Source organism: Quercus lobata, chromosome 2 (assembly GCF_001633185.2).
Source record: "Quercus lobata isolate SW786 chromosome 2, ValleyOak3.0 Primary Assembly, whole genome shotgun sequence".
NCBI classification, from domain to species: domain Eukaryota; kingdom Viridiplantae; phylum Streptophyta; class Magnoliopsida; order Fagales; family Fagaceae; genus Quercus; species Quercus lobata.
The window spans coordinates 35,217,401-35,243,768 of record NC_044905.1 but is presented as its reverse complement, the minus strand read 5'-3'; the positions used below and the strand labels follow the sequence as shown (position 1 = coordinate 35,243,768).

Below are 26,368 nucleotides of genomic sequence, written 5' to 3'. Positions count from 1 at the left end.
CGTCGCAGGTGCTTACGCCCACAGTGACAACTCCACTAGGGATAGAGAGTTTGATTCTAATGTGTTGCATTCCTTAATTTTAATAGAGTCTTGCTTAATATTGTTTGCACACACTTTTACTTCGTTCTTTTGTCCCTTTTCCATGGTTGGTAATAAGTGGGAAGGTGGAGGCTCCATTTGGCCCAAAATCTTCCAAAGTTTATCCCACCAACTCACAACCCAAGCCATCACCTATAATGGGTTTTGAGTACATTAATAGTTTTCCACCAATCCATTATGGTCCATTTAGGCCTAAGGTTGGAATCATGGCCCACCTTGTGAGTGACTTATTGCCCTATCCATTTAGCTTTAAGTAGCTTACCCACACTTAGAGAGATCTTAGATCCTATCAAAAAATGGTACCCTTTATATCTCTTGTTTGTTCAACCATATACCTTGTGTTCACCTAATTCTAAAGGACAAATTAAAGATGTAAAAATATTTTTGAAAGGACGATCCAAAAGTTATGGCATGCCCTAAAATATTGGGATGAAAAGAAAAGAAGTTCTCACAGATAAAAGACTTATCCCAAACTCCAAAGGTATATCTTAACTTGGAAGGTTCATAGAACCATAGCTTAGTTGTTATCATAAGCCCAAAATCAAAGGCCTCTTGAAAAGGAGAACTGATATGCATTGATAATAACTTAATTTTGCATATTTATATCATTATTAGAAAGCATTATCGTACTTATTTTGAGTTAATTCAAGCATTTTATATTTGGTTTTGGAATAATGCTGAATAATCAATTTTGTGCTTAATTGAATTTTATTGCGTGGATTTGTCTTTTGTAGGAAAATGGAATTAAATAAGTTGATTTGTGCAAAGAAGAAAGCTAGTGGACTTTACTTTTACAAGGGTCATGATGAAGTTAAAAAAGGCCAACTCAATTAAATTTAAGTCCAATTGGAGCAAGGAATCAAAGGAAATTTGCATCTAATCCAAGTCCAATTCGGATTTGGATTCCAGCCTGCGCATCAGTTAGTATTTTTGACATAACTTTCGGCTCAAACATCCAATCATGATGATTCAAGTTGGGATGGAACTTTAACTTAAAGGACTACAACTTTGTAGTTTACCAAAAGTCTGAATTCTGAAGTTAAATGGGACAAAATATTCGGTTAAATGAAGATTAAAAATCTAAGATTTTCTCCAAACGAGAATTCAACTTGTAATAGGATTCCTTGACCTATTTGAAGGCTCTTTAGGGGAAAATTCAGTGGAGCCTAGTGCTAGGGCTGGGATGAAAAACAGAAAATTAGAGCAAGAGGCAGTGCCACATGTGGCTTCTTTGTAGCTTTTCTCCATGACAACATTGTGACTATTTCTTTCTCTATCTTATTTGTCTAGTTTAATGTTTAGTATTTTATTCTTGTGTTTTATTTCAATTACCATGAGTAGCTAAATTTATAATTAGCGTTGAGGATGAAACCTTGTTAAGGATTATCAGTAATATTTATGTGATTTTATTTTTCCCACAATAGTTGTTCTTTAATGATTTAAATTGTTCTTGATTCATATCAATTGACTAAGATGAGATTCTAGATATGAGTTCAATCATGTTTTTCTCATAATTTAGGATTTGTCTTAATTAAGTGAATGCTTGGTTTATTATTTCTTGATTTTAAAATTGGATATCTCTTGAGATTTGTTTGGCTACGGATACAATTGATGATTTGATTTTATACCTAGGAAGCAAAGAAGAGCATGCTTTAGATATTTAAATAGAAGTTTTAATGATAATATTCTCTACAGTAGCAAGATTGATTTCTAGATTATCATGTAGTGGTTGGGAAAAATTAATCATCATAAATATATGTTGATATGAATTAACAAGGCAGATTGATTTGTTTGGCTATCTCTTGTGATTTGTTTGTTACGTATACAATTGATGATTTGATTTTATACCTAGTAAGTAAAGAAGAGCATGCTTTAGATATTTAAATAGAAGTTTTAATGATAATATTCTCCATGGTAGCAAGATTGATATCTAGATTTTCATGTAGTGGTTGGGAAAAATTAATGATCGTAAATATATGCTGATAAGAATACAAGACAGATTCCAAAACCTTAATTCTTTTCTCTAGATTGTTTATATCTCTTTACTGCTTTATATTATATCTTTGCTTAGTTTAATTATTTGCTTAGTATATTTAATTGCAAACAACCTGAAAGCTCAAAATGTGTTAAAACACAAGAGCTATTTAGACCCTCAAATTAAAGATTACAACTCGATTGATTTTACTCTAACTTATACAAAGTGTGAAAAAGAATAAATACGAGCGGATAAACAAACAAACTACTCTAACCCATAATCATTATAACACAACAGTAAAATGAAAGGTAAAAGAGTAGGGAAGAAGAATGCAAACACAAGATAACACACACCAATGTGTTATTGAAGAGGAAACCGAAGTACTCGGCGTAAAAGCTCTCCGCTACCCTCCAAGTGGTAATCGATCCATTAGACAATCAGTTGGGATACATGAATAGAAAAAAAAACCCTCCAAGCCTAGTCTACCCAATGCACCTAAGCCCTCTAAGCCCCTACTTTAACAAGGTTTCTCGGAACCGTGTCTTGTCTAGCTCTTCGAATCCCGCAATACGCCCAATTACATCCGCCAAAGCCTGGCTTCTTCCAATGCTTCCCAGTAGCACCAAAACCTCACTTGACACTATAAAAGGGCGTGGTAAGTGTTTGAGCTATCAATCTCTCAATGGTATGGAAATAGAGAGGTAGGAGTTGAGGAAAATCCACAAGTAATTGTGTAGAGAATTGTGGGTATAACAATCTCTAACTCTCAATGTTTGTGGCTAGGGTTTTCTCTCAAAAGAACTCCTCAACATATGTGGGTAATGGTGGTATATATAGTATGGGTAAGAATAGAGTGTATCATAAATGACAATCTCGCAAAACAGAATATTTCGTAGGAAAGCCTTACTCGCGAAAACCAGCTGTCTCCATCCTGTCCTGACTCTTCACATTCCAGTCATGTGCAGGGCACATGCATCACTTTGCAGGAAGCTTACTCGCGAGCTAACCGTGAAAACAACTTTAGTTTTCAATTAGCCTTGAGTCTTTACACTCTCTTTCTCTCACACACAACCCTTACAAATAAAACCCACATGAAATACAAGGTACAAAAGATTGAACATAATTACAATCAAATTTGGCACGGAATAAAAGCCAACAAAATACATAGTTGTAAATTACAACTTTACACAACCAATTTTTATTAAACTAGATTAGGATTAATTTGGTTAAGATTTGATTAATTTTCCTGCATTCATTCAAGTCCCTGTGGATTCTACCTTGTTCTTGTCAAACTATACTTCGGTACGATTCATACACTTGCGAGTACTTTAAAATTTCACAACAAGAACCTTGGGCCCAAGGTAGCAAATATGTTGTGGACCTAGCATCCAACATCCTACAAAGTCAATATGAATCTCCCTAATCTTGGGCCTCTTCGTTGCATGCCAAGGCCCAAAATTTTTTATTTATTTATTTCTGTATATTTTCTTATACAAGATAGAATTTCTATTCTAACCTAATCTAAGTGTATATGTATGTGAAGTTCTCTCTTGAAGACTTGAACCCTGGCCCTTGCCCCTCACACCCCAAAAGCACTTATACTCATGGAGTGACCATCGCGCCAAGGGTGTGCAGTACTAATATAGCACAATGGTAGTTTATAACATTTAGGGGTTAATTATCATTTTTGACACAGAGAAAATGTTAGAAACTAAAATGGTAATTAGCCCTTTTTTTTTTCTTGAATGACATTGAGCTATACATACATACATACATACATATATATATATATATATATACACACACACACACACACACATACACATGTTGATAAAAAGACAGAAGACATTAGTGATTAGACTTTAGTTTTTTTTTTTTTTTTTTCATTTAAATTTTTTTTGAACCATGGACTTTAATAAGACTTCTCATATAATTTTCTTAACATTCGAGAATTTTAAATTTTATCCTTCAATTCCTGCCAATTAATAGAATATACAACGTAAATGAAATGTGTCTCAAACATTTTTTTGGAAGTATCACAGACATTATTCAAAGCATCTTGACTGTAAAATTACTTCAACAAACGAATGCTTCTGGAAAGACCAAATCCAAGTCACTTTCCATTTTACGAGTCCTTATTAGAGATTGAATCCAAAAATTTTCCAAACTATGAACAAGTAGGCAAATTAGTTGGAGGTGGCAGAATGCTTGTTTCCACGGTGGTTCCATTCTTCACAATGAGGACAGTGTCCATACCCCAGCTTGCATGCCTTTCCAAATGACAGTGCATAAACCACACCCCTGAAAAATAGATATCATCCATGTTATCAAAAAAGTGGTACACTAATTATATTTTGTGAGAGAGAGAGATTACCTGGATTATTAGCAAAAAATCTAATCGTGGCCCATCCATTCTTAGGAACTCCAAAGGTGTTAACTTCTGGTGGATCATTCAGATTGTAAGTACTTGGGGAAGCGGTAGCATTGAAATTTCCATAACCTGTCCCAACCAAATAGAAGCTAAAACCATGTAAATGCAATGGGTGATTCTCTGCATTCCCAACGTTTGTCCCCTGGAACACTATTTCCACTGCTTCCCCATAATTTATCAACCTTGCCTTTGTTCCTTGGGTTGGGTATAACGTATTATTACCCACATCTCCTGTGAAGTTAAAAACAGAGGGTGGCTGATTCGGGAAATCACTTCCGAAAACGCCTGTCAAGCTCCTGTGTATAGTTTCAAAAATTAGGTAATTTTCCTTAACAAGCTTAAGTTTCCATCATTTTGATTCTCCAAAAAAAAAAAAAAAAAAAAAAAAAATTGAAACCATTTTATAATTTAGTGATACTTGTGCATTCTCCTAGAAGTGAGATTTATGGGACTAGATGTTATTTGTTTGCTCTAATTAGACCCCTGCATACTCATATTTGTTTAACATAATTAATTAGCCAAGTAGTTACTCAGGTTAATCATTCAAATATAGGTTAAACTCATGCAATCATATTATTACTTAGTGCAGAAAAGTAATTAAGCAAGCAATATGATGACTCAGGAAAACCAATGAAATCAACAGTTTCAAGGTAAAAAACTTAGGGAAGATTTAACCTTGCTATCCTCAAGATAAATAAATTCACTATAATAGAATGGAAGTCTACAATAGATTTTCTCCCTAAAATCTAAAGCTACCTCTTGTAAAACTTACTCACACAACCACGTGCAACTTCGACTCCACAGACTCTTCTATCTGAATTTGCTAAACACAAACACCCACATTTGTGACTTTGAGATCCACTCAAAGATTTTAGATCGCCATCAGTAGTAGATCTTTATGCAGCAACTTGTTTCCACCAGTTCCTGATTGTAGATCTCGTTCCGATAGATTCTTGTAGAATTAGAAGGTTACAAAAACCTCATAGATCTCAAAGAATTAACTCACAAGACTTCCCAGAGATTCTAAAACGTATTTAAGATTTTCCTTTTATACCTAATAGTGTTGGACTGAAATGCTAAACATTTTCGCAGGCTTTGAGCCTAATTTAAAATCTGCAAAATACGACTTTCAATCGATTGAACCTTTCTTTTGATCGGTCGAGTTTCACAGAAACTGAACTCTTCTTTATGCAGCTTAACAATTCTTAAATCTTGACTTGAACACTTTTGAGCAATGTCTAACACCTAATCTAGAGATGTTTTTGTACATTGTTTGCCAACATACAAAAATTTATAATCTAAACATTTAATCCTAAATATTTAGAATCTAACATTATTCTATTATTTGCTATAAAAGAAAAGTGATTTCTATAGCTCCTCATAACAATAACAATAAGAGTTATAATTTGTTGTTGTTCTTTTCTTATTAGTATTACTACTTTTGCATATAATCATTTCATGCTAAAGCAAATAAAATTTAAAAATTCTTTGCAAATTACAATACCTCCTTAGATGTATTACATTAGTTTTCTCAATTAAATTCAAATGCATACATGATTATATTAAACTACTAAAACAAAAATATTATTTTCTTTTATAAAGATAATTAAATTTAATATAATCAGATGTTGAATTTAACTTGGAAACCTAATTCACTGTACCTAAGTTTTAGCAATAATTTAATTGAATATATCATATTTTTCATGCTTGTACTTTATGCCTTCTCGGTAAAAGATTTTGTTAAACAAAAAAGGAAAGAGAGAAAAAATAAAATAGAGTGGTGTAGTACCTGTAGTATGCTTGTAGTATATCAATGGATGGGGTCACAAAACTTACGTTATTTAAGCTTGCAGCTAGCCTGCTATTACCACCTGGGCCCCCACACGACGCATTAGCACAAAGTATTTGGTTTACGGAAACTGCGATAAAAATTCGTGTGGTGATATTTTTGGGCACATTAATTGGGTGTTCAGCACTTGCCAAAGATCTTATGCGAATTGTGAAGTTGTCTGCAGCATTCTGGTCTGTGACATTAGGAAGGGTCGGATAGGGAATAGAGGATGGAAGTGTATAATTTCCTGTGTACTGAAGAATAGCTGAAGTATTGGTACTATCAAATGCAGCATTGGAGTCAGAGAAAGGAGTAGCAGCTATGTAATAGTGACTTGGAGACTGGTTTGCTGTGACCAAAATATCCATTGTTTGTCCTGGGGTTATCATGATGTAACTTGTGGTTATGGGCTTTATGTATGCACCATCATGCGCCACAACTGTGAAATTGTGTTTGGCGATTCCAAAGAACATTTCTTCATTCATCACAGCGCTTACTAGACGTAGAAGATATGTTTTTCCATGCTCAACTGTAAGTTTATATGAAGCACCTGCATCATGAAATTATAATGATCAGAAAATGATGTACAAGTTCTTTTCACTTACATTGCTGACCAATATTAGCTAACTACGACAAGCTCATTTCATTAAGTAATAACATTTTTAGTATACATCAATCTTTCATACCATTAGAACAATTGTTTGGAAATCCTGGTTGTCCATTGATAGTGTAAGCATCTGATAGTGTTGGATCACTGCCGGTAGCTGTAGCATTATCTATTATCTCTTTCACATCTCCCTTGAACCATTCCCCTGCAACAAGGTTAAGATTTAGTTATATAATACTTGGGCATTGATTGTTGGAATCTCTTTATACTCTCTCCGTACATATCATTTGTAATCATGCATTATATATGAACATTCTTGAAAAATTTGAACACTTAATGTGAAAATATAAACATTGTGTGTACAAAGTTTATATTAAAGAATGTGAAACAATAATTTCCCATAATACTTCACTTTAGAGTTTAGATAGCTAGGACATGCAAGGGCAGAACTAGACAATTTAAAATAATAATAATAAAAATCTATTAACCCTCATATAAAAGACTATAAATAATTAATTAAATTTTCTTAATTTTCAACCGCTCCTTGAAAATTAAGAGTCCTTAAAAAAATTAGATACTTGAAATTCAAATATTCAAAAGGTTGGAACTTTCAATTAAGCAAATCTCATCTTATAAAATGAAAATAAAGCTATAAATATATGCTTGGGACAAAGAATGATGGGAGGAGAAAATAAAGGCAAGGGTAAATGGAATGTACTAATTTTAGGATACGTTTGATATACAATAATAGATCATGTAATGAAATGGTTATTTATGTGTAATAATTATTCGGTTATTTGTTTGTATTTTTATTATATGAAATAGTTATTTCTTAAATTAAGAAATTTATATCTCTATTGTTTACAAATTTATGACAGTTTCATAATATGTTCTAATATTTTTAAACAAACACTTACATATGTGTATGCATTCATGTAGACATTTATATTAAACTTACATATGTGTATGCATTCATGTATACATGTATATTAATTAAATTATGATACTATAGTCTAGTCTTCCCAAGCAAAAATTCTTCATCCTACCCCTCAAAATTTCCCAATTATTAAGGTATGTATATGTTATATGTTATTAACATGTTTGGGTTTGGCGTAGAGTTATTGGACCAATTTTGAAATATGGGGAAAGTTTCCAAAAATTTTCACAATTGTTTTTTTCAATTGCTATCATTGTTTGTTATAATTGTTGCAAAGCAAAATTAGTGTTAGTGGTGGATTCGTATTAAAGTAATTTTATTCCAATCATTAATTGTCACCATATTTTGTAGTGAAAAAAAAAAAAAAAAAAATTGTCCCTAGTATTGCTCTTACCAAGTATGAGTACTTGTTCTGCAACAGGCTTGGGAAATGGATAAGTGGTTTTGGCCTCAGGTAAAATTACAATGGCACCATGGACTGTGGCTCGTGTCCAATCACTATGTGCATGCCACCACAAAGTTCCTTCTTCATCTGAAAATATGACCTCATAAGTAAAAATTTTTCCTGGTTTGATGGGACATTGTGTAATGTTCTCAGGACCATCTGACCATGGATTTTTTGGTTGTTTCACTCCATGCCTATAAAATAAAAATAAAAATAAAAAGTTAAAAAGTATTCATGAGTTTTCATGGTATTTGTTGATGAACACTAGATGATACATCATATCATGCATTGTGGTATTGATAACTAATGTATAAAGTTGTATAATATCTTCATGAATATATATATATATATATTTTTTTTAACAATAATTGAGAGAGGGGAATATAAACCCAAGTTATCCTCATTAGGAAATTGAGATAATATCATCTAACTATAAGACTTTAAAGTCTTGACAAATGTTATATAATTTTGTTGTTTAGTTAAAAAACAGCATGTTTTTGAATTTTTCTTGGACGAAACTTGAGCCCATCATTATTTATTTATAGCATGGTAACTGAATAATGTCATCGGCTTGTATATATATATACATATCACTTTCTTTGTATTTCTTTTGTATTTTTAAGGTTGCGTTTGGCATTGGCTTAAAAAGACAGCTATTTTTACTATTCAACTTATTTTTGCTATTATTCAACTTATTTTTTCTACTATTCATGGGTCCTATTGCACTTTTGGGTACTATTTATGGATCCTACTATACTATTTTAGCTAACTTTTAGATTTATTTACAGTACTTTCAACAAAAAGTTGTTCCAAACGGACTAGAGCAGCTAATGGAGGAGCCCTTGGGTCAACCATGGAATTGACCCTAGTGATCCAAAAATATAAAATAATAACTAATAATTTATTGAAATAGATTCTAGTTAGCTCAACTAGTAAACTTTCTTAATAAACAATTATCATGAAACTATAGGTTGAAATTCTATTGAATCTAAAAAATATATATTAATTGACTATTATGATGGAGCCATGGGTTGAAATATAGTGAAATCAGTGATTTTTTTTTTTTTTTTTCTATTTCATTTTATGGTAAACAGGAAAAAAAAATAAGGAAGCAATTGATAAAACAGAAAAAATACAAAAATAAAAGAACAATGCAATTTCCTTCAAAATTGTTAACATTTCTTCTCTATGCAATAATTTGTTTCCTATTTTGTGAAAAATTATATATAAACAATTAAATTAATTTACAAGTTTACATGTTTATTAATTTGGTCTCTTTTTTTAAAAAAATATTATAAATTTTTAATTGTTAAATTCAAATATATATCATATGGAGTATAACTTTGCTGTTTTGGAACCAAATCCCAACTTTGACCCTAAGAGTTGGGGAGAAGTCAAGCAAACATGCATGAAGGACCTATCACTTCAAATGTTAGTTTGATCCAACATGCATGAGAACACATTTTATATAAAATAAAATGAAAACTTTATGTATAAATTTTTAGAATCTCATTTTTCTATTATTCTATCAACTTTCACCAAATAAACTTTTAATAAATAAAAAAATAGTCTTCTAAAAAAAAAAAAAGTCCAAATGCACAATTTAAAGTAAGGTGTTTTTTCTCTCTCCAAATTGGTTTGATGGTCTATATTGTGTGTGTGTGGAGAGAGGAGAGAGAGAGAGGGGGGGGGAGCCATCATCACCAGTGAATAGTGACACCATAACTTGCTTCATTGTGGACATTAACATAAGCTCTATCGCCTTTGTGGACAAGAATTGTTGGTCCAGGGAAGCTGTCATTTATGGTAAGCATTGTCTTGTTGCTACAAAGCCTTTCAAAAAATGTGTTTTTCACCTGCAACCAAAATGTAAAATATTTAAATCAAATACCGTAAGATGAAAAAATATATACAGAAAAGGTTTCAACCACATTCTTCAGGTCCCTTACTAATATAGACCATTACTGATGGGTGGTTTTACATGAAAAAATAAAAATAATCAACACTTTTCCATAATGAATATATAAGAGACATTTTTTTGCAGGCACACACACTACTTCAGAAGGTTTGTGTCCAATAAATTTTACAAGGATCAAGAATATAGAGGAAACTTACAATAAAACTGTAGTGGTGGACATTATAAGCAGTGCAAACGAGCAAACCTTGCAGAAAAACAAACCCTAGAAATCCTAGGATCAAACTCATATTCTTTAGTCCCATTTCTCAATCAATTCTTACCAAATTAACAAAGAAAAATCACTCTTTGTTTCTTACGTTTTTATTTCTGTGACTGTCAACATGACATTAGGACCAATTTATAGACTACTAATCTTGCTACCGAAAATAATTTAAAATGTTTATGTTTTTAAACTCATACGAAAAACATGGGATTTGTACATGTGCCTGCTCCCTGTAACCTTCATAAAAACACGCATCATTACTAAGATTCCTTTCCGTTAGATGTGGGCCAGCTAATTTTTTATTATGAGTAAAGTTGATTTTTTTTACATACTAAATGATGCATAATCGAGACACTTTGCAATTAATTAATGGGATTAAGATCTACGTTGTCTCTTAAATAATCTTTGGGTCATTTGATATTTCTTGTTGTGTATGAGAGAGACATCTAAAAATTCGAAACATCTACTTTCTGTTAGTTTTTATTTTTTTTTCTTTCTCTTTTCCATTTTTTTCTTCGATAAAATGGCCGTCAACCCTCTCTCTCATTTTTTTTTTTTTCATAAAAAAAACACAAAATCTGACGTCCCTTTCTCATATATCAAAAAAATAAAAAATAAAAATCAATATTTCTTGAGAAACAAACACTTAGACTAACCATCCTTTCTCATATTTTCAAAACGTCAATATTTTCTTGAGAAACAAATACTTAAACTAACCATCCTTTCTCATTTTCACAATTTTTTTAGGAGAAAAAAAAACACAAAAGACAGAAACATTTCAGAGAAAAACCAAAGCAAAAATTGAAGCAAAGTGCCTGTGTGGTAAAAAGCTTTTTCTATTTTCTTTTATATTTTATCTAACAAAATTATATTTTTTATTAAAAATTAAGTTAAATTTTAGTTTTTTGTCATACATTTAGTATAAAAGTTAGCAAAAATTATATCTTTTGCCTTATATTTATCAAATACGCTAGAAGAGAATTACGGGATAGCACTATGAAACTTAACCTAATATTAATTCATTTCTTAGAGAAGAGCTTCGTATTTGACAAAAACACCGTCAGTCCATTAATTTTAGTAGCAATCAATTTGATCAATGTTATTTTAAACTTGCAATCAACTTAATTAGTTCTATTGTTAACTCATTAATAAAAAATATCAACGTGATAAACGGTTTGCATTATTGGTACACATGTGACTAACATAATAATATAAAATTAAATAGTTAAATATTATACAAGCAACATAAGCATTTTAATAAAATAAAAATCATGTCAGACAAAAAACTTCCAAAAAAATTAATTGATAGGAAAAAAAAAAAAAGGTAAAGAAATTGATTTTATATATATATATATATATATATAAAATCATCAATTTCTCATTTCACGCTTTGATGCAAGCTTGTTATGTGGAAGCTAGGAGGGATCGGATCCTATAGTGCTCATAAATAATGAAACTTCCATGAAAATTTAAGTCAAGATAGCATGGTCTGATGAAGAACAAAGAAAAGAGGGGAATTCAAAATATATAGCATGTGTTTTTAAGAGAAACTGAGATTAAACATAATTGGATTCTGTTCAAAGTAAAGAAATCACAAACCAGGTCCGATACGATTCTTTATGCATATTGTAGTTTGATTTGGAAGGTAATGATAGCCATGGGTGCGGGCAATGCTTTAAATTTTAATCATGTGATAATTTTGGAAGGTATTGATGGCCATGGGTGTGTGAAATAGAGATCTAGGACAGGGTGCTTTTTTTTTTTTTTTGATTGGGTAAAGTAGAAAAGTGGAAGGAGTAGGGGCAAAAAAGTTATTTCTCTCTCTCTCTCACATATATATATATATATTCAATATATTCAATCTCAACAAGTAAAAGAGTGAGAATTAAATCCTAATTTTCTTTATAAAGAAAATGAGAAAGTTTGGCTGCAAATTACTTTGTAACCAATGACTACAATTTCATTTAATAATTTTTTATTGGATTTGAATTTTGACAAATGCATTATTGAATTTTATTTTCTTCTTATATCCTCAATGCTTTCTATATTTTAAGAATATCAAAAATCAATTGCTAAAAAGTAGTCTAAAATTTCAACTAAATATTTAAATTTCAAGTTTTTGTAATTTAAAATTATGCATACATAATAAATTATGATTCGAATCGTAAATAACATCTAAAATATAAAGAATATGCAATCTAACTATTAAATTTTCAAAATATGTAGCCATGTTAATTTTTTTAGTTGAAATTTAGCCAAACTTTGTCCTCAATAAAATTAGACAATACCTTTGACTCTCTAAGTTATAAGAATCAAATTTTGGTCTCTCTGTCTCTCTGGAAGAATGGTCCCATTCTCCCTCTAGGCAGTAGATGTGTTTTGTCCCTTACGATAGTAAGGAGTGTTTTGTTTTCTTATTCTACTGTTTTATCTGGTTGTGCTGTTTTGTTATTGACTTCTCTTTGTCTCCATTCTCGTTTCACTACTGGTGTGCCGAGACTAGTGGGTGTCTTTTTCTGGGGTATTGGGAAACAATTTTCTTTCACTTTTTTCTTCTCCAACTTGTTCCTTGATATGGAAGACCTAGCAGCTAGTTGGGATAATTTGTCTTTGTCCGAAAAAGAAAAATCTGGGTACACTATGCGGGCGGACCATCGTACTGGGGAGTATATGTTGGCTGCCAAATTTCTTACTCCACGCTTCTTGATAATGGAGGCGGTGGCTAGAACATTCAAGCAGCTGTGGAGATCAACAAACGGCTTTAAAATTAGGCGCTTGGGAGATCACAAGTGTCTTTTTGTCTTTGACAACCTCCCTGATGTAGACCGTATCATCAAAAACCAGCCTTGGAGTTTCGACAAATACCTAGTTGTTATTCAAAGGTATGATGGTGAATCCCCGGTTCGTGAATTAATCTTTAACAAGGCTACGTTTTGGGTGCAGGTTCATGACATCCCATACAGGTATATGACGAAGCATATGGCTGAATGTTTATGTGATATTATTGGTGAAGTTCAAAAATCTTCTGGGGCAGTCGATGATGATGGGGGTCAGTTCATGAGAGTTCGAGTTACTCTTGATATAAACTTACCGCTATGTTGGGGCCGTGTTATTACCCTTGAAGGAGGGGGCAAGTCTTGGGTTTCCTTCAAGTATGAGCGCCTTCCGAATCTGTGTTACTGGTGTGGTGGTCTAAGCCATGATGAAAAAAACTGTGACTTATGGATTAACAGTAAGGGTACTCTCAAGGTCGAAAACCAACAATTTGGGCCATGTTTAAGAGCCGCTGCGTACACCTCTGCTGGGAAAGACGTTATCTACGTTCCGGGGTATTATGAGAACCGGTTCTCGAAGCCGGATAATCTGTCACAGTGTCCGGTGGATGCAGCGGCTATGGAGGTGGGAGTAAATTCAGAGGCGCCGATGGAGCATTCAGTTAAGGGAAAGGCGCAAGTTGAGGAGTTAGTTAATGCAGTATCCGTTTCAAATTCAAACTCACCTGCTGGAATGGAAGGAGTAACGCATGATAAACTTAATAGTTCTACTCCTAAAAATTCGGAGGCAGTATCCCAGCCAGTTATGGAAATTCCAACGGATCAGAAACAGAGTAATGACAGAGATTTATTCTCGGAAACACTTAAGGAGATTGACGCTGAAATCTCCAAATTTGATTCCCCTAGCCACGTTGATGTAATCAACGATTCTCCATGCAATCTTTCTGTCCGTAATGCTCCTTGCCCCACGCCCCAAGCACGTGACTCACTTAAGCAGCCCATCTCTTTCCAATTACAGAATTCGACCCTCACTGAAGTCCCTGTCTTGACCGATACCTCTGTTCCACATTCAGGTACCTGGAAAAGATTTCCTCGCCCACACCAGGAGGCTGCCTCTTCGCAAGTCCAACACTCATCCTTAAAAAGGCCCTTTTCTCTACTCCATGAATCAAATGAGTTACCTAACAAAAAACGTTTGGTTTCTCAGGCGAAGTCAGGAAGTATTACTCTATTGGCAGAGACTGATATTCAGTCCTGCCAGGAGCCATGAGTGTCCTAGTTTGGAATTGTCGTGGGCTTGGGAACCCACAGACAATTCGAGAGCTCGGGAATTTGGTCCGAGCACAAGATCCTGCGGTTTTGTTCTTGGCCGAGACATGGCTGACGGAAGATAGGCTGAAGTTTCTTTTGCGGAATTTTGTTTGTGATCAGAAGTTTGTTGTTTCAAAAATAAGTCAGGGGGGCGGTCTTGCTCTTCTGTGGAGGTCTGATTTTGATGTTAATGTAGTGTCTTCTTCACTAAATCATATTGATGCTGAGATTAATTCAGGGAAGGAAAACTCTTGGAGATTTACGGGTTTCTACGGTAATCCCGAGACTCACAAGCATCATGATTCTTGGGCTGTCCTAAAAAATCTGAACCGAAATTCTTCTTTGCCTTGGCTTTGTTCGGGTGATTTTAATGAGATTTTAAGGTCTCATGAAAAGAAAGGTGGTAGAGCAAGACCGGAGGTGCAGATGCGGGATTTCCGTGAAACATTGGATGAATGTGGTTTTGCCGACTTGGGTATTAGTGGTCAAAAATTCACTTGGTGTAAAAGGTTGGCAGGTGGTGTTATGGTTTGGGAGCGTCTTGATAGGGCCGTGGCTAATCAAGAATGGATTTCTATGTTTCCGGGATACTCAGTAACTCATCTTGACATGGTCTTCTCAGACCATAAACCCTTAAGTATTCGTATGGAGGGGTTTCAAATCCGAAATCAAAGACCGTGGAGGTTTGAACAAGTTTGGTTGAATGATGAGGCGTGTCGTTCTACGGTGGAAGCCGCTTGGGAGAGCCCTTTTTTCTCTCCCAATCCGATGTCTGTGGTTGAGACTAACGTGAAAAATTGTCAGAGGCATTTAAAAAAATGGAGTAAGGAATCTTTTGGTAATATATCTCGGGCTCCTGTGGAGAAAAAAAATCAAATCAAAGTGGCGAAAGGGGAGGCGGTGAGAAGTGGAAATGGGGACCGGTTACATGTCTTGAAGGTTGAATTAAGGGAACTTCTTATTAAGGAAGAAAAGCTTTGGCAGCAGCGTTCTAAGTTGCATTGGCTTAAAGAAGGGGATCAAAATACACGTTACTTTCATGGTAAAGCTTCCCAGAGGTATAGGAAAAATTGCATCAAACGCCTAAGAAACAAAAATGGGGAGTGGGTTGATGGGGAGGACCAAATTGCTCAATTATTTATTGACTATTACAGTGAGCTTTTCACAACTTCAAATCCGTCTCATTTGGCGGAGGTGTTGGAGAATATTCCGTAGGTTGTCTCAGATTCTATGAATGCGGATTTGGTGAAACCTATTGTTAAGCAAGAGGTGGATGTGGCTCTTAAGCAGATGGCACCTCTAAAAGCGCCAGGCCCGGATGGCATGCCCCCCATTTTCTATCAACACTATTGGGACTCCATTGGTGATGACGTGTCTTGTGCTGTTCTTTCCTGCCTCAATTCAGGTTCTATCCTAGCTAGTCTTAATCATACTCATATCACCCTTATCCCCTAAATAAAAAATCCCGAAAGTGTTTCTGATTTTAGGCCTATATCTTTATGTAACATTTTGTATAAGTTAATTTCTAAGGTGTTGGCTAACCGTTTGAAAACTCTGTTGCCATATGTTGTATCAGAATCCCAGAGTGCCTTTCAATCCGATAAGGCTATCTCGGATAATATTTTGGTAGCTTTTGAAACGTTACATCATATGAAGATCAAAAAAACGGGGAAGGAGGGTTTTATGGCTATGAAATTGGATATGAGTAAGGCTTACGATAGGGTTGAGTGGATTTTTTTGGAGAAGTTGATGCGAAAGTTGGGTTTCCATGAGAGATGGGTTGATATGGTTATGGCTACAATCAAATCCGTGTCTTACTCTTTTTTGATCAATGGGTTCCCTCGAGGTTTCATTAAGCCTACTAGGGGGATTCGTCAAGGCGACCCCCTATCCCCTTATCTTTTCTTGTTGTGCTCGGAAGGATTAAATGGGCTGCTCAATAAAGCCATGGCTAGGGGTGATTTAAGGGGCTTCTCGCTTTGTAAGAATGGTCCACAAATTTCACACTTATTCTTTGCCGATGATAGCTTGATTTTTTGTCGGGCAAGGATGGGTGATGTGCAAGCAATTCAAGTGGCGCTATCCCTATATGAGAGAGCATCCGGGCAAAAAATAAATGGTTCAAAAACAAATCTTTTTTTTGGTAAATCTGTCCTTGAGAGCACCAAACTAGATTTGATGAATTACCTAGGTGTGCCAGAGATTAAGGAGTATGAAAAGTACCTAGGATTGCCGGCTATGGTGGGTAGAAAGAAAAAGGAGAGTTTTATCTATATAAAGGAGAGGATTTGGGGGAAACTTCAAGGGTGGAAGGAGAAACTTTTGTCACAAGCCGGTAGGGAGGTGTTATTGAAAGCTATTGTGCAAGCAATTCCATCTTTTGCTATGAGTTGTTTTCTATTACCGGTGAACCTTTGCCATGAGATTGAGGTTATGATAAAAAAAAATTTTTGGGGTCAACATGGAGAGAGAAGAAAGATTCATTGGAAAAATTGGGAGTCTTTGTGTATGCCAAAAAATGAAGGCGGAATGGGTTTCAAGGAGCTTAGGAAGTTCAACGAAGCCATGTTAGCTAAACAAGTTTGGCGGCTGGTTCATGACAAAAAATCTCTCTTTTATCGGGTTTTTAAGGCAAAGTTTTTCCCTTCGGGTGATATTTTTTCAGCTCATGTCAAAACGGGGTCCTATGCATGGCGGAGTATCCTTAAGGCACGATACATAATTGCTGAAGGTGCTAGATATAGAGTGGGGAATGGCCAATCTGTCCGGATTTATAAAGATTGCTGGCTGCCTGGTGATGGGTCAGGCAAGGTGATCTCTCCCCCCTCTTTGTTACCTGCTGATGAGAGAGTTGCAGATATTATTGATGCTGATTCGGGCTGGTGGAATCTGTATTTGTTGGAACGAGCTTTTCTGCCGTTTGAGGTACAAAAAATAAAATCCATCCCTCTTTGTCTCATCCCACAAGAAGACATTTTGATTTGGCCAAAAACTAAGGATGGCCAGTATTCGGTGAAGCTTGGGTACCAACTGGTGTGTGCCAAGGAGCTCTCTGGTTTAGCGTCAGGATCATCAAATGAGGTGAACCGGAGGTTGTGGTCTGGTTTATGGAGAATGAAGGTGCCTAGCAAAGTCAAGACTTTTGCTTGGCGGGCTTGTTCGGAGTCCCTTCCCACGATGGTGAATTTGGCTAGGCGAAGGGTGGTTCTCTCAAGCAGCTGCACGGGGTGTAACAGGGGGCCTGAGACAGTGTTTCATGCTCTATGGGGGTGTGAGAAGGTGAAGGGGGCATGGGGTACTAACTTTGATGAGTTGCGGAGTGCAACGAATCAAAATTTATTTTTTGTTGATCTTTTCAGGTTGGCGCTGCAGAATCCACGTGGAGCTGAAGGTTTCAGCATGATCTGTTGGTCTATCTGGAATCGGCGCAACAAAATCAGAGTTAATGAGGTTGCTGCTCCCCTTGAGAAGATTCCGGAGTTGGCACAGAAGCAGCTGATGGATTTTCAGCAACTGTGTGCAAAACCAGAATAAAAAACGGTGGCATGGAAAGTCATCTGGAAGCCTCCTGATGCAGCGCTGTTGAAAGCAAATTTCGACGGAGCGGTTTTCGACGATCTGGGAGCTGCCGGAATTGGTGTGGTGGTGCGTAATTTTCTGGGTGAGGTCTTGGCGGCACTGTCTGAAATTATCCCTCTACCTTCATCCATCGTTGCTCTGGAAACTATGGCAGCAAGGCGGGTTGCCCTGTTTGTCCGTGAGCTTGGTTTTAGTGGTGTTATTTTTGAAGGGGATTCGGAAGAGTCTATTTCAGCTATTAAGAAGAAAAATTTTCAGCATCCAGTTGTGGGTCATTTAGTTCAAGACATTATGTCTTCAGTCAGTATGTTCCAATACTATTCTTTCTCTCATACGCGTCGGCATGGCAATGTTTTAGCACATGCGTTGGCTAGACGAGCGAGATTGTCTTTTCCTACTATAGTTTGGATGAATTCCGTTCCTGCGGATATTTATCGTTTTTTTGTATCTGACATTCTAGTAATAAAATAATTTTTTTCGGCCTGGTCGGGCAGGCCTGATTCTCAAAAAAAAAAAAAAAAGTTATAAGACTCTTGGGACATCAACCATTTTTAAACTTTTCAAACATAAGAAGAAAATGTATTATATAAGTGATTTGAAAGCCTAATCCCTCTAATTAAAAAAAAAAAAAAAAATTAAAAATCAAGGGCATAAAAAAAATTTAATACAAAATTATTTTTTATATTTTTTTCTCCACATTTATTATGCATCATCATTCCAATGTGTGCATTTGAGATTAGAATATAAGCCAGCTTTTAGTGTTTTTTTCCCTTATTGTTTGTGGATACGGAAATAAATGGTGTTTTCTTTTGTTGCTTTGGTAGTTTTTTTTTTTAGGGGCCCACTATCATCTTTATGGTCAAAAACTTAATACAATGAACTAAATATGGGTCCCATGCTATGGTTTTCCTCAAAATGAACTTGTGTTGTTTGCTTATTACGGTCTCACTCTACCCATTTTTTTTTTTTTTAACTTTTATTTACTAAGTATCTTTAAAAAAAAAAAAAAAACCTTTTATTTACAATATATTTAACAAAAAAATTAGAAAAGCTGAAAAATATTAATTTCCTCTTTCCATTTTTGCTCTCAGTACATTTTTTTTTTCTTCTTTTTCTTCTTTTATCACCCCTACTAAACTAAGCCTAATTAATCTGTTTTGGTTGATAACCACGGGTGCGTCTTTTCTAGTGTCTGTCTAGGAGTTAGGCGCAAAACAGTTTGCTGCAACATTATATATTAGTGAAATGCATGCTTCGCAGGATCAAAGTTATTTATTTCAAAATTATAGTCATGAATTAGGAACCTCAATACACTATTGATATCAAAATCTGAAAATTTTGAAAGGAACTTTGTTAACAAATATTATACATTTGAACCTTGTTAACATAATACTATATATGAACAAACATTTGAACATTAATATTGTAATGGCATTAGCCAAAAAATAAAAATAAAAAATAATATTGTAATGGCCCCACTTATTATAAATATGAATAATCAACTTGGTTAGAGCTGATAAGAGGCATTTAGACAGTTCATATCTTGACACGTTTATAGGATTAGTCATGCCTGACAATGTCAATGATATACTCTTAAAAGTTAAAACATCAAAGTTGGATCCTACTGTATTACCAATATTTTTGAATTACATACCGTTAGAGAATTTGTCAAAATTATAAATTACACCGTCATGTCCATCTTCCCTTCATCAAGCTTGTCAACGACTAATGTAAACAACTATGACAAGCAATCCATGGGATATGATGACATTTTATTGCTTGAACATAGATATCTTAATACCTATCTTCTCTCTCTCAAAAAAAAAAAAAAAAAAAAAAAAAAAAAAAAAAAACTTAATACCTATCTTAAAAAAAAAAGGATAATTTAATACTGTGGAGATTCTAGAATTATGACAAACTTGACCTCTAAGTTACATTGATGTATAAGTCCACCGTCACCAATCACTTTAGTTCAAGCAGTACCCTCCCCAAGCCTTCAAGCTTCAGTGTTGACTCGAGAAGAGGGGGGGTTTGGTCCGAGTTCTAGCTCTAGGGGAGCACTTTGAGATATATTTCTAGCCATTTTACAATAAATAATAAATAATAATAATAATAATAATAATAATAAATAAATAAATAAATTCCACCATTAAAGCCAAACTAGTTCAATCCATTACATGGGAATTGAAAAAAAAATTACTCATATATAGTTTTAATTATATGACTTTTTTTAATGAGTCACAATAATTCACATAAATAATCTTATAAATCTCTATGTAGTGGATTGAAAGAGATAGCTTCAAGAAAATATTAGAGCTAAACTTTGTTTGAGACTCTGGATTATAAACAAGCATATCGATAACAAATTAAAATCTATATAAGAAGTAACTAATAAATTTCCCTTTTTTAAGTAGATGTTTTTCCAAAATTTTCTTGATGCTGACTTTCTGATTCTTGTAAATCAAATGTAGAAGGGTAGAAGCACTCGGTGTTGAAAGTTTGCTACCACAATATTGTGAGGTGGATCGCAAGTAACATGCATGACTAAGTAGTCTCTAATTTTCTCGAATAGACGAGAAAGTACAAATGTATAATATACATTTTTTTTTTTTTAGCTGAATGTACAATATACTTATGCAAACATTTAACAACGCGCCTCAATGATGATTAAGCAAGAAATACAAGCGATTGTGATTGACTTGTGTGACAAGATCACCGGTATTTTTGTAACATCACATAATTTAATCCAGCCTGACATTGACCCACTTTAACTAAAAGAAGCTGCAAAGTAATACAAAGTTTCCGCAACTTCTGCCTAGAATATTGCACTAATAATGGAATCATAATCCGGATCATGCTTTCATCGTTTACTTGCAAGCAACACCATATCTTGCATTTAACGCTATCCAATGTGCATTTTTTTTTTTTTTTTTTTTCAGTAAATCATTGCGTTAAGAGTATGCACAGGCAGAAGTTGAGTTGATTCATAATTGTCCAAAAATGGTCTCTTAATTAGTTAATTGATGTCTTAAAGCAAATCGAATTTTTTAAAACTTTTTTCCGGTGTTCTTGTCAAATCATCATTAGATGACAAACTCCACATTGCAATTTTTTAAACTTTAAGACCAACCATGCATAAATATATATATAAAGTTAAAAATCTAATTACATTTTACAATTTAAAATTTATAAAGTTTTGCTCCAAATTAAGTTGAAAGATATTCCTCCAACCTATACTAAGTGACGGTTCATAAAATCTTACACATGTTAAATCACATTATTAGTTAAATCATTTATACAATATTTCTGGCATAAGAAGTGGTGAGATCTCTTTTTCTTGTTTGAAGCTAAACAAGGCTGACCTGATGTTGACAAAGGAAAGCAGGAATTCACGTTGATAAAGTTATACAATAATGATAGTTACATTTGGGCCCTAACTATAGTTTTCCTTGGCTTTAACTCTGCAAGGGCAAGGTGCGGACTTTTTGTCTCAATTGTAGAATGATTCAAGTGACGGTGGCTGTCATTTGAGTGATTGTAGCTATTTGAATTTACTTTATAATTTTAGATTATATATTACAAATCTAAAAGTATATTAAGGGTCCGTTTGGATACAGCTGAAAACTGAAAACTGAAACTGAAAATTGAAAAACACTGTAGCGAAATAATTTTTAAATATGTAAATAGTACCATGGGACCCATTTGTAATAAAAAAGTTGCTGAAAAGTGAAATTTGTGGGACCATAAACAGTACACGATGTGCACTGATTGGTCCAAAAAAATTTGAAAAGTCAAAGTTTGCGGCTACTGTTCATTGAACAGTGCATGAACAGTAACCGCAATCTGAAAAAACGCGTGAAAAAAAAAAAAAAAAAGCAAACAAAATGCAGACGCAGACGTATCAGCCCAATCCAAACGCAACTTAAGTGTCATTATTTAAAATTTTAAATGATGAAGCATTCTATATATATAAAGTTTAATTGTGAAATAAATCATCTCCATTTTAAGTAAAATAGATAGGGCCTATTCCCTTTGTTATGAAGCAGCAAGATAAATGCTTTTCCATCAATTTTTTAAAGTTAATCATTAGGGAAAAAAAACAATTTTGTAGTCCTAATATATATTTGGTTGAATATTATAAAATTTAATAGTAGAGGTGAGAAAAAAAAAATTATGAATCTACTAGCTTGATGATGTCTTTGTAGGGTGCAGCTAATTATTGGTAACTAATACAGTAAAAATTTTCTTTTTTGACAAATACAATAGAATTTTAACCTATGATATCCACTATACAATGATTATTTTTATTATTAGGTCAAGATGTCAATTAATTTTTAATATAGGTGAGAATTTAACCTCAAATATTTTATTTAACTAAAAAAAAAAAAAATATATATATATATATATATATATCAATGGAGCCAACTAAAACCCATGAAAAAAAACATACATATTCAATGTTACACATGTTTATTCGTTAAACATATAAATCATGTCATTTTGTGGAAGCTTAAACCTTTAGACTATATTATATGTGTTGCCTAACCCTTTAAATTCTTTATCAATCTGGACAATCAAATTGAGCGCTGAAAAGCTTTTTTGTTTTTTTTGGTTGAGAGTACACTTAAAAGTTAAAACAACACAACTTTCACATTAAGAGCTGATACAAGCTACCTAACACATTGACTAATTTAATGTCTCCAAGTGGCATTGTTTTTTTTTTTTTTTTAATTTTCTTTCTCGTTAGGCGATAATGTTTGTCTTTATCGAAAGGGGCATCAGAAAGTAGGAATCTTAGGTAGCATTTTACTTACATAAGTAAAAAAATTAAAATGTGCCGTTAGCAGCCTCGTTTGACTGCATTATTTTAGTTAAATTACGTATTTTTAATATGGTGGTCACTTTACAAATATAAATATTTGTAGAGTGTGAGAATAAGGATTGAAATTCAAGTTTTCATGAAGGAGTTTTACACATATTTATACTTAAATTAAGTTAGAGTAAAAATTTTATTATGTTAAAAAAAAAAAAAAAAAACCATTGTCTAAGAAAATATGTGAGACTACACTTGAATTATCGGTGAAAGTGGTTGTGAAAAATGGCCAGAGTCGAGCACAATGTTTTGGGAGAGAGAGAGAGAGAGAGAGAGAGAGATATGTTGAGAACTCCAATGCCAGAGCTCGTTGAGATTAATGTAATAATAAGTGGGCCATACATGGCAGCATTTATCCAAATATAATATGCACCTTGCGAAGCTTTTGACAGCAAAACTGTACGTTTTTTTTTTTTTTTGACAAAAAGCAAAACTGTACGTTCGCGTGAAAAATAACACGTTGATTCATAGCCTTTATATATAGGATTAAAAAAAAACAAAAACAAAAAGCATGTACATTATTATTAGGCGAAGTGTTCAAGACATCTCTTTTCGTAATAAAAAAGCTAAACAACCTAATTTTGTAACATTTGATATGTATCGTCTCTTGGAAAAATTATAACATTTATACGGTGGATAAATGATGTAATTCATCATTTTATTAAAAAAATTTTACCTATTTAAAATTATTAGTTAAAAATTTTTTTTAAATAGAAATTAATTATTGACTTAACAATTTTAAACAAGTATAAATTTTTTCGTGGAATGGTAGATAAGTGACGTGATCCACCAGAGGACTCTATAATTTCTCTACCTCTTGGGAGTAAGTCTAATAAACTTCTCTATCTTCTCAGTCATGGGTTTTAAAAAATTGGCACAAGAATTTTATTAGAAATCAATGAACTTTGGCAATTGACATTACCTTAAATTAAATCACATTTGCATGCATGGACTAATATTTACCTGAAATTAATAACCATTCTTTCTAGGTGTCATCGAAATGATGATTCAAAGTCGCTTGCTTTTCTTAGAACTTAGAAGATTCTGAAATTGGGATTGAGGACCAAAAAACAATGTAAACCATTTTAATGACAATTCTATTTGAAAGAAAGTGAAAGATTTTGGATGCTGAATTCACTTGAAGAATGACAAAAATGAAGAGGATATGAAAGCACTAAACTGAGGCTGTGGTTGTGGACTCGTGGGTTTGTACGATTTTTATAGCATCTCGGGTCCTGTAAACTGTAGTACACACAAAATGAAGTACAAGGCATGTACTACATTGCTTACGTTACTGAAATATCGGTTGCGCCACTTGATTGGCCAATACTGTCCATCTCCAAGATTATTATTTTTTTTTATATTTTTTTTTTTTGAGAATGATTTCCAAGAAAATTGATTCCAACTTGAGAAATATAATGAGTAATATATGGGACGAAATGTGTCAAAGTAAGTTACACATTTCATTTGGTTAAAGTCTCTAAGAAAGGAGTAGTATTACATGCATATATAACATGTTGGAAATATTTTAGTGAATAAACAAGTTTTGATACAAAAAATAATATCCCAAATAATTAGCAAGAACATAAAAGAAAAATGAGTTTAGAACAATCTCACAATGTTATAGAATCACGCTACGAAAGCGTTGTCCTTAAAGGTTGATTCGTGCTACCCAAAGTAAAACTTGGTGCGATTGATTCTCTTGGCCAAACAACCCCCCAGGATTAGACTACAGCGTCGACCTTTGTGATGTACGCACTTCCACTCACAAAAAGTTTAAAAACAACCCTTTATTACCTTTCCTTAAAACAAATATTCTTGTAGAAAAAATATGTGGGAGAGAAAGATAGTAGACTTGTGTATTTCTAAAATATAGAGTAGTAAAAAAGACCCCTTTAGAAAATGTGTTATGATGAGTATTATATAAGTTACTTATGAAGATAATAGTTTATAGTTATTGGTTACTAATAACCCTTAAAAGCCCAACGGCTATATTATCAATTATTGCCTAATGGCTATTTTTCTCATAATTATCCAATGACTATTTTTTTCATAATTGCCCAACAGCTATTTTACTCATAAATTTTCAATGGCTAGAAAATAAACAAGAATAAAAGTGTTTGGAACACACACTCACACCAACAATCCCCCACATGTTACAAACACAAAATAGGAAAGACACGCAACTAAAGAAAGTATGCATCAATATGGTACCAGAAGGTTTTAACCATACATAGGATAAATAAGTAGGAATTAAAAGACAGTGGTGGAGTTAAAACTCTTTTAACCAAGCTATTAGTAAACTAAACTTACCACCCACATAACTTTCTTTATCAAGGTTGTTTTTAAGCGGGTTGGCGCCTTATCCAGGCCATGCGCCACTGGGTTTCATGAGAGCTCTAGAGACCTACCCAAAAAGTCTCATAGGAAGTGGCACAACTTCCACTCACACATAGGTGGCATTCATCAGGAGTGCGTGCAGAACATTCCATCCCAACAAGTAGGGAGTATGGATCCATTAAGAGCCTAAAACTCAACCTCCAATAATCTGCAACTTAATCGGTGGCATCCATCAGGAGTGTGTGCAGATATGTCTCATCCCAATAGGTAGGGATATGGATCCATTAAGAGTCTAAAGCTCAACTTCACCAAATTCTGCAACTTAGCACTGTCTCACACCATAAGGATAGACTCATCACTAATCTCCTTACCGAGATAGCGGAAAACACGTAACAAATGACAGTGCCCATGGACCACTAATGACCTCTACCCATTTAACCTCTTGCATGGAATCACCTATCATAGAGGTTGGACATTAGCCACAGTGTCACAACTTGGATATCAGTCCAATCCCCCTAAATGTCTCACTCACCAGTCTCATTGCTGGTGGTTTGGTCAAAGGATCGGCTAAGTTCCTTTCAGACCTCACAAAGTCCAATAACATAACATCATTATCAATAAGCTGTCTCAGCCTCAATTGGATATGTTGACTTTTCCTATTTCACAAAGTCCAATGACATAACATCATTATCAATAAGCTGTTTTAACTTCAATTAGATACGTCGACTTTTCCCATTATAAACTTTGCTCTTAACACGTTTTATGTCAGGCTTATGGCAGCCTGACAATCACAAGGAAAGCAAACAGAGACAACATAGTTAGTAAATGGAGGCATATCAATTAATAAACTCCTAAGCCATATAGCTTTGGACCCAGCCTTCTCTAAAGCCATTAACTCTGTTTCCATATTAGATCTCACTATGCAAGTCTTCTTGGATGACTTTCAAGAGAAAGCCCTTCCAGCTAGTGTGAGCACATATCCACTA

At 33.9% G+C, this 26,368-nt stretch overlaps 1 protein-coding gene across 1 annotated transcript; it reads right to left on the bottom strand.

Moving 5' to 3' along the window:
• Nucleotides 1-4,241: 4,241 nt before the first annotated feature.
• On the bottom strand, nt 4,242-10,545 carry LOC115956677 (laccase-14-like). Its single transcript, XM_031074988.1, has 7 exons — nt 10,441-10,545; nt 10,030-10,181; nt 8,275-8,519; nt 7,023-7,148; nt 6,295-6,886; nt 4,449-4,801; nt 4,242-4,375 (listed from the first exon to the last, which is right to left on the bottom strand). Exons 1-7 carry the CDS (start codon nt 10,543-10,545, stop codon nt 4,242-4,244), a joined length of 1,707 nt encoding a protein of 568 aa, XP_030930848.1.
• Between the last annotated feature and the right edge of the window lie 15,823 nt (nt 10,546-26,368).

What these genes read in the sequence shown, in the direction of transcription:
- LOC115956677 (XM_031074988.1), bottom strand. Translation starts at nt 10,545, where the DNA reads ATGGGACTAAAGAATATGAGTTTGATCCTAGGATTTCTAGGGTTTGTT. An exon ending in TCCAAACAATTGTTCTAATG is followed by an intron (nt 6,887 to 7,022) that starts GTATGAAAGATT and finishes TTCATGATGCAG; the next exon opens with GTGCTTCATATAAACTTACA. An exon ending in ATTTTTTGCTAATAATCCAG is followed by an intron (nt 4,376 to 4,448) that starts GTAATCTCTCTC and finishes TCTATTTTTCAG; the next exon opens with GGGTGTGGTTTATGCACTGT.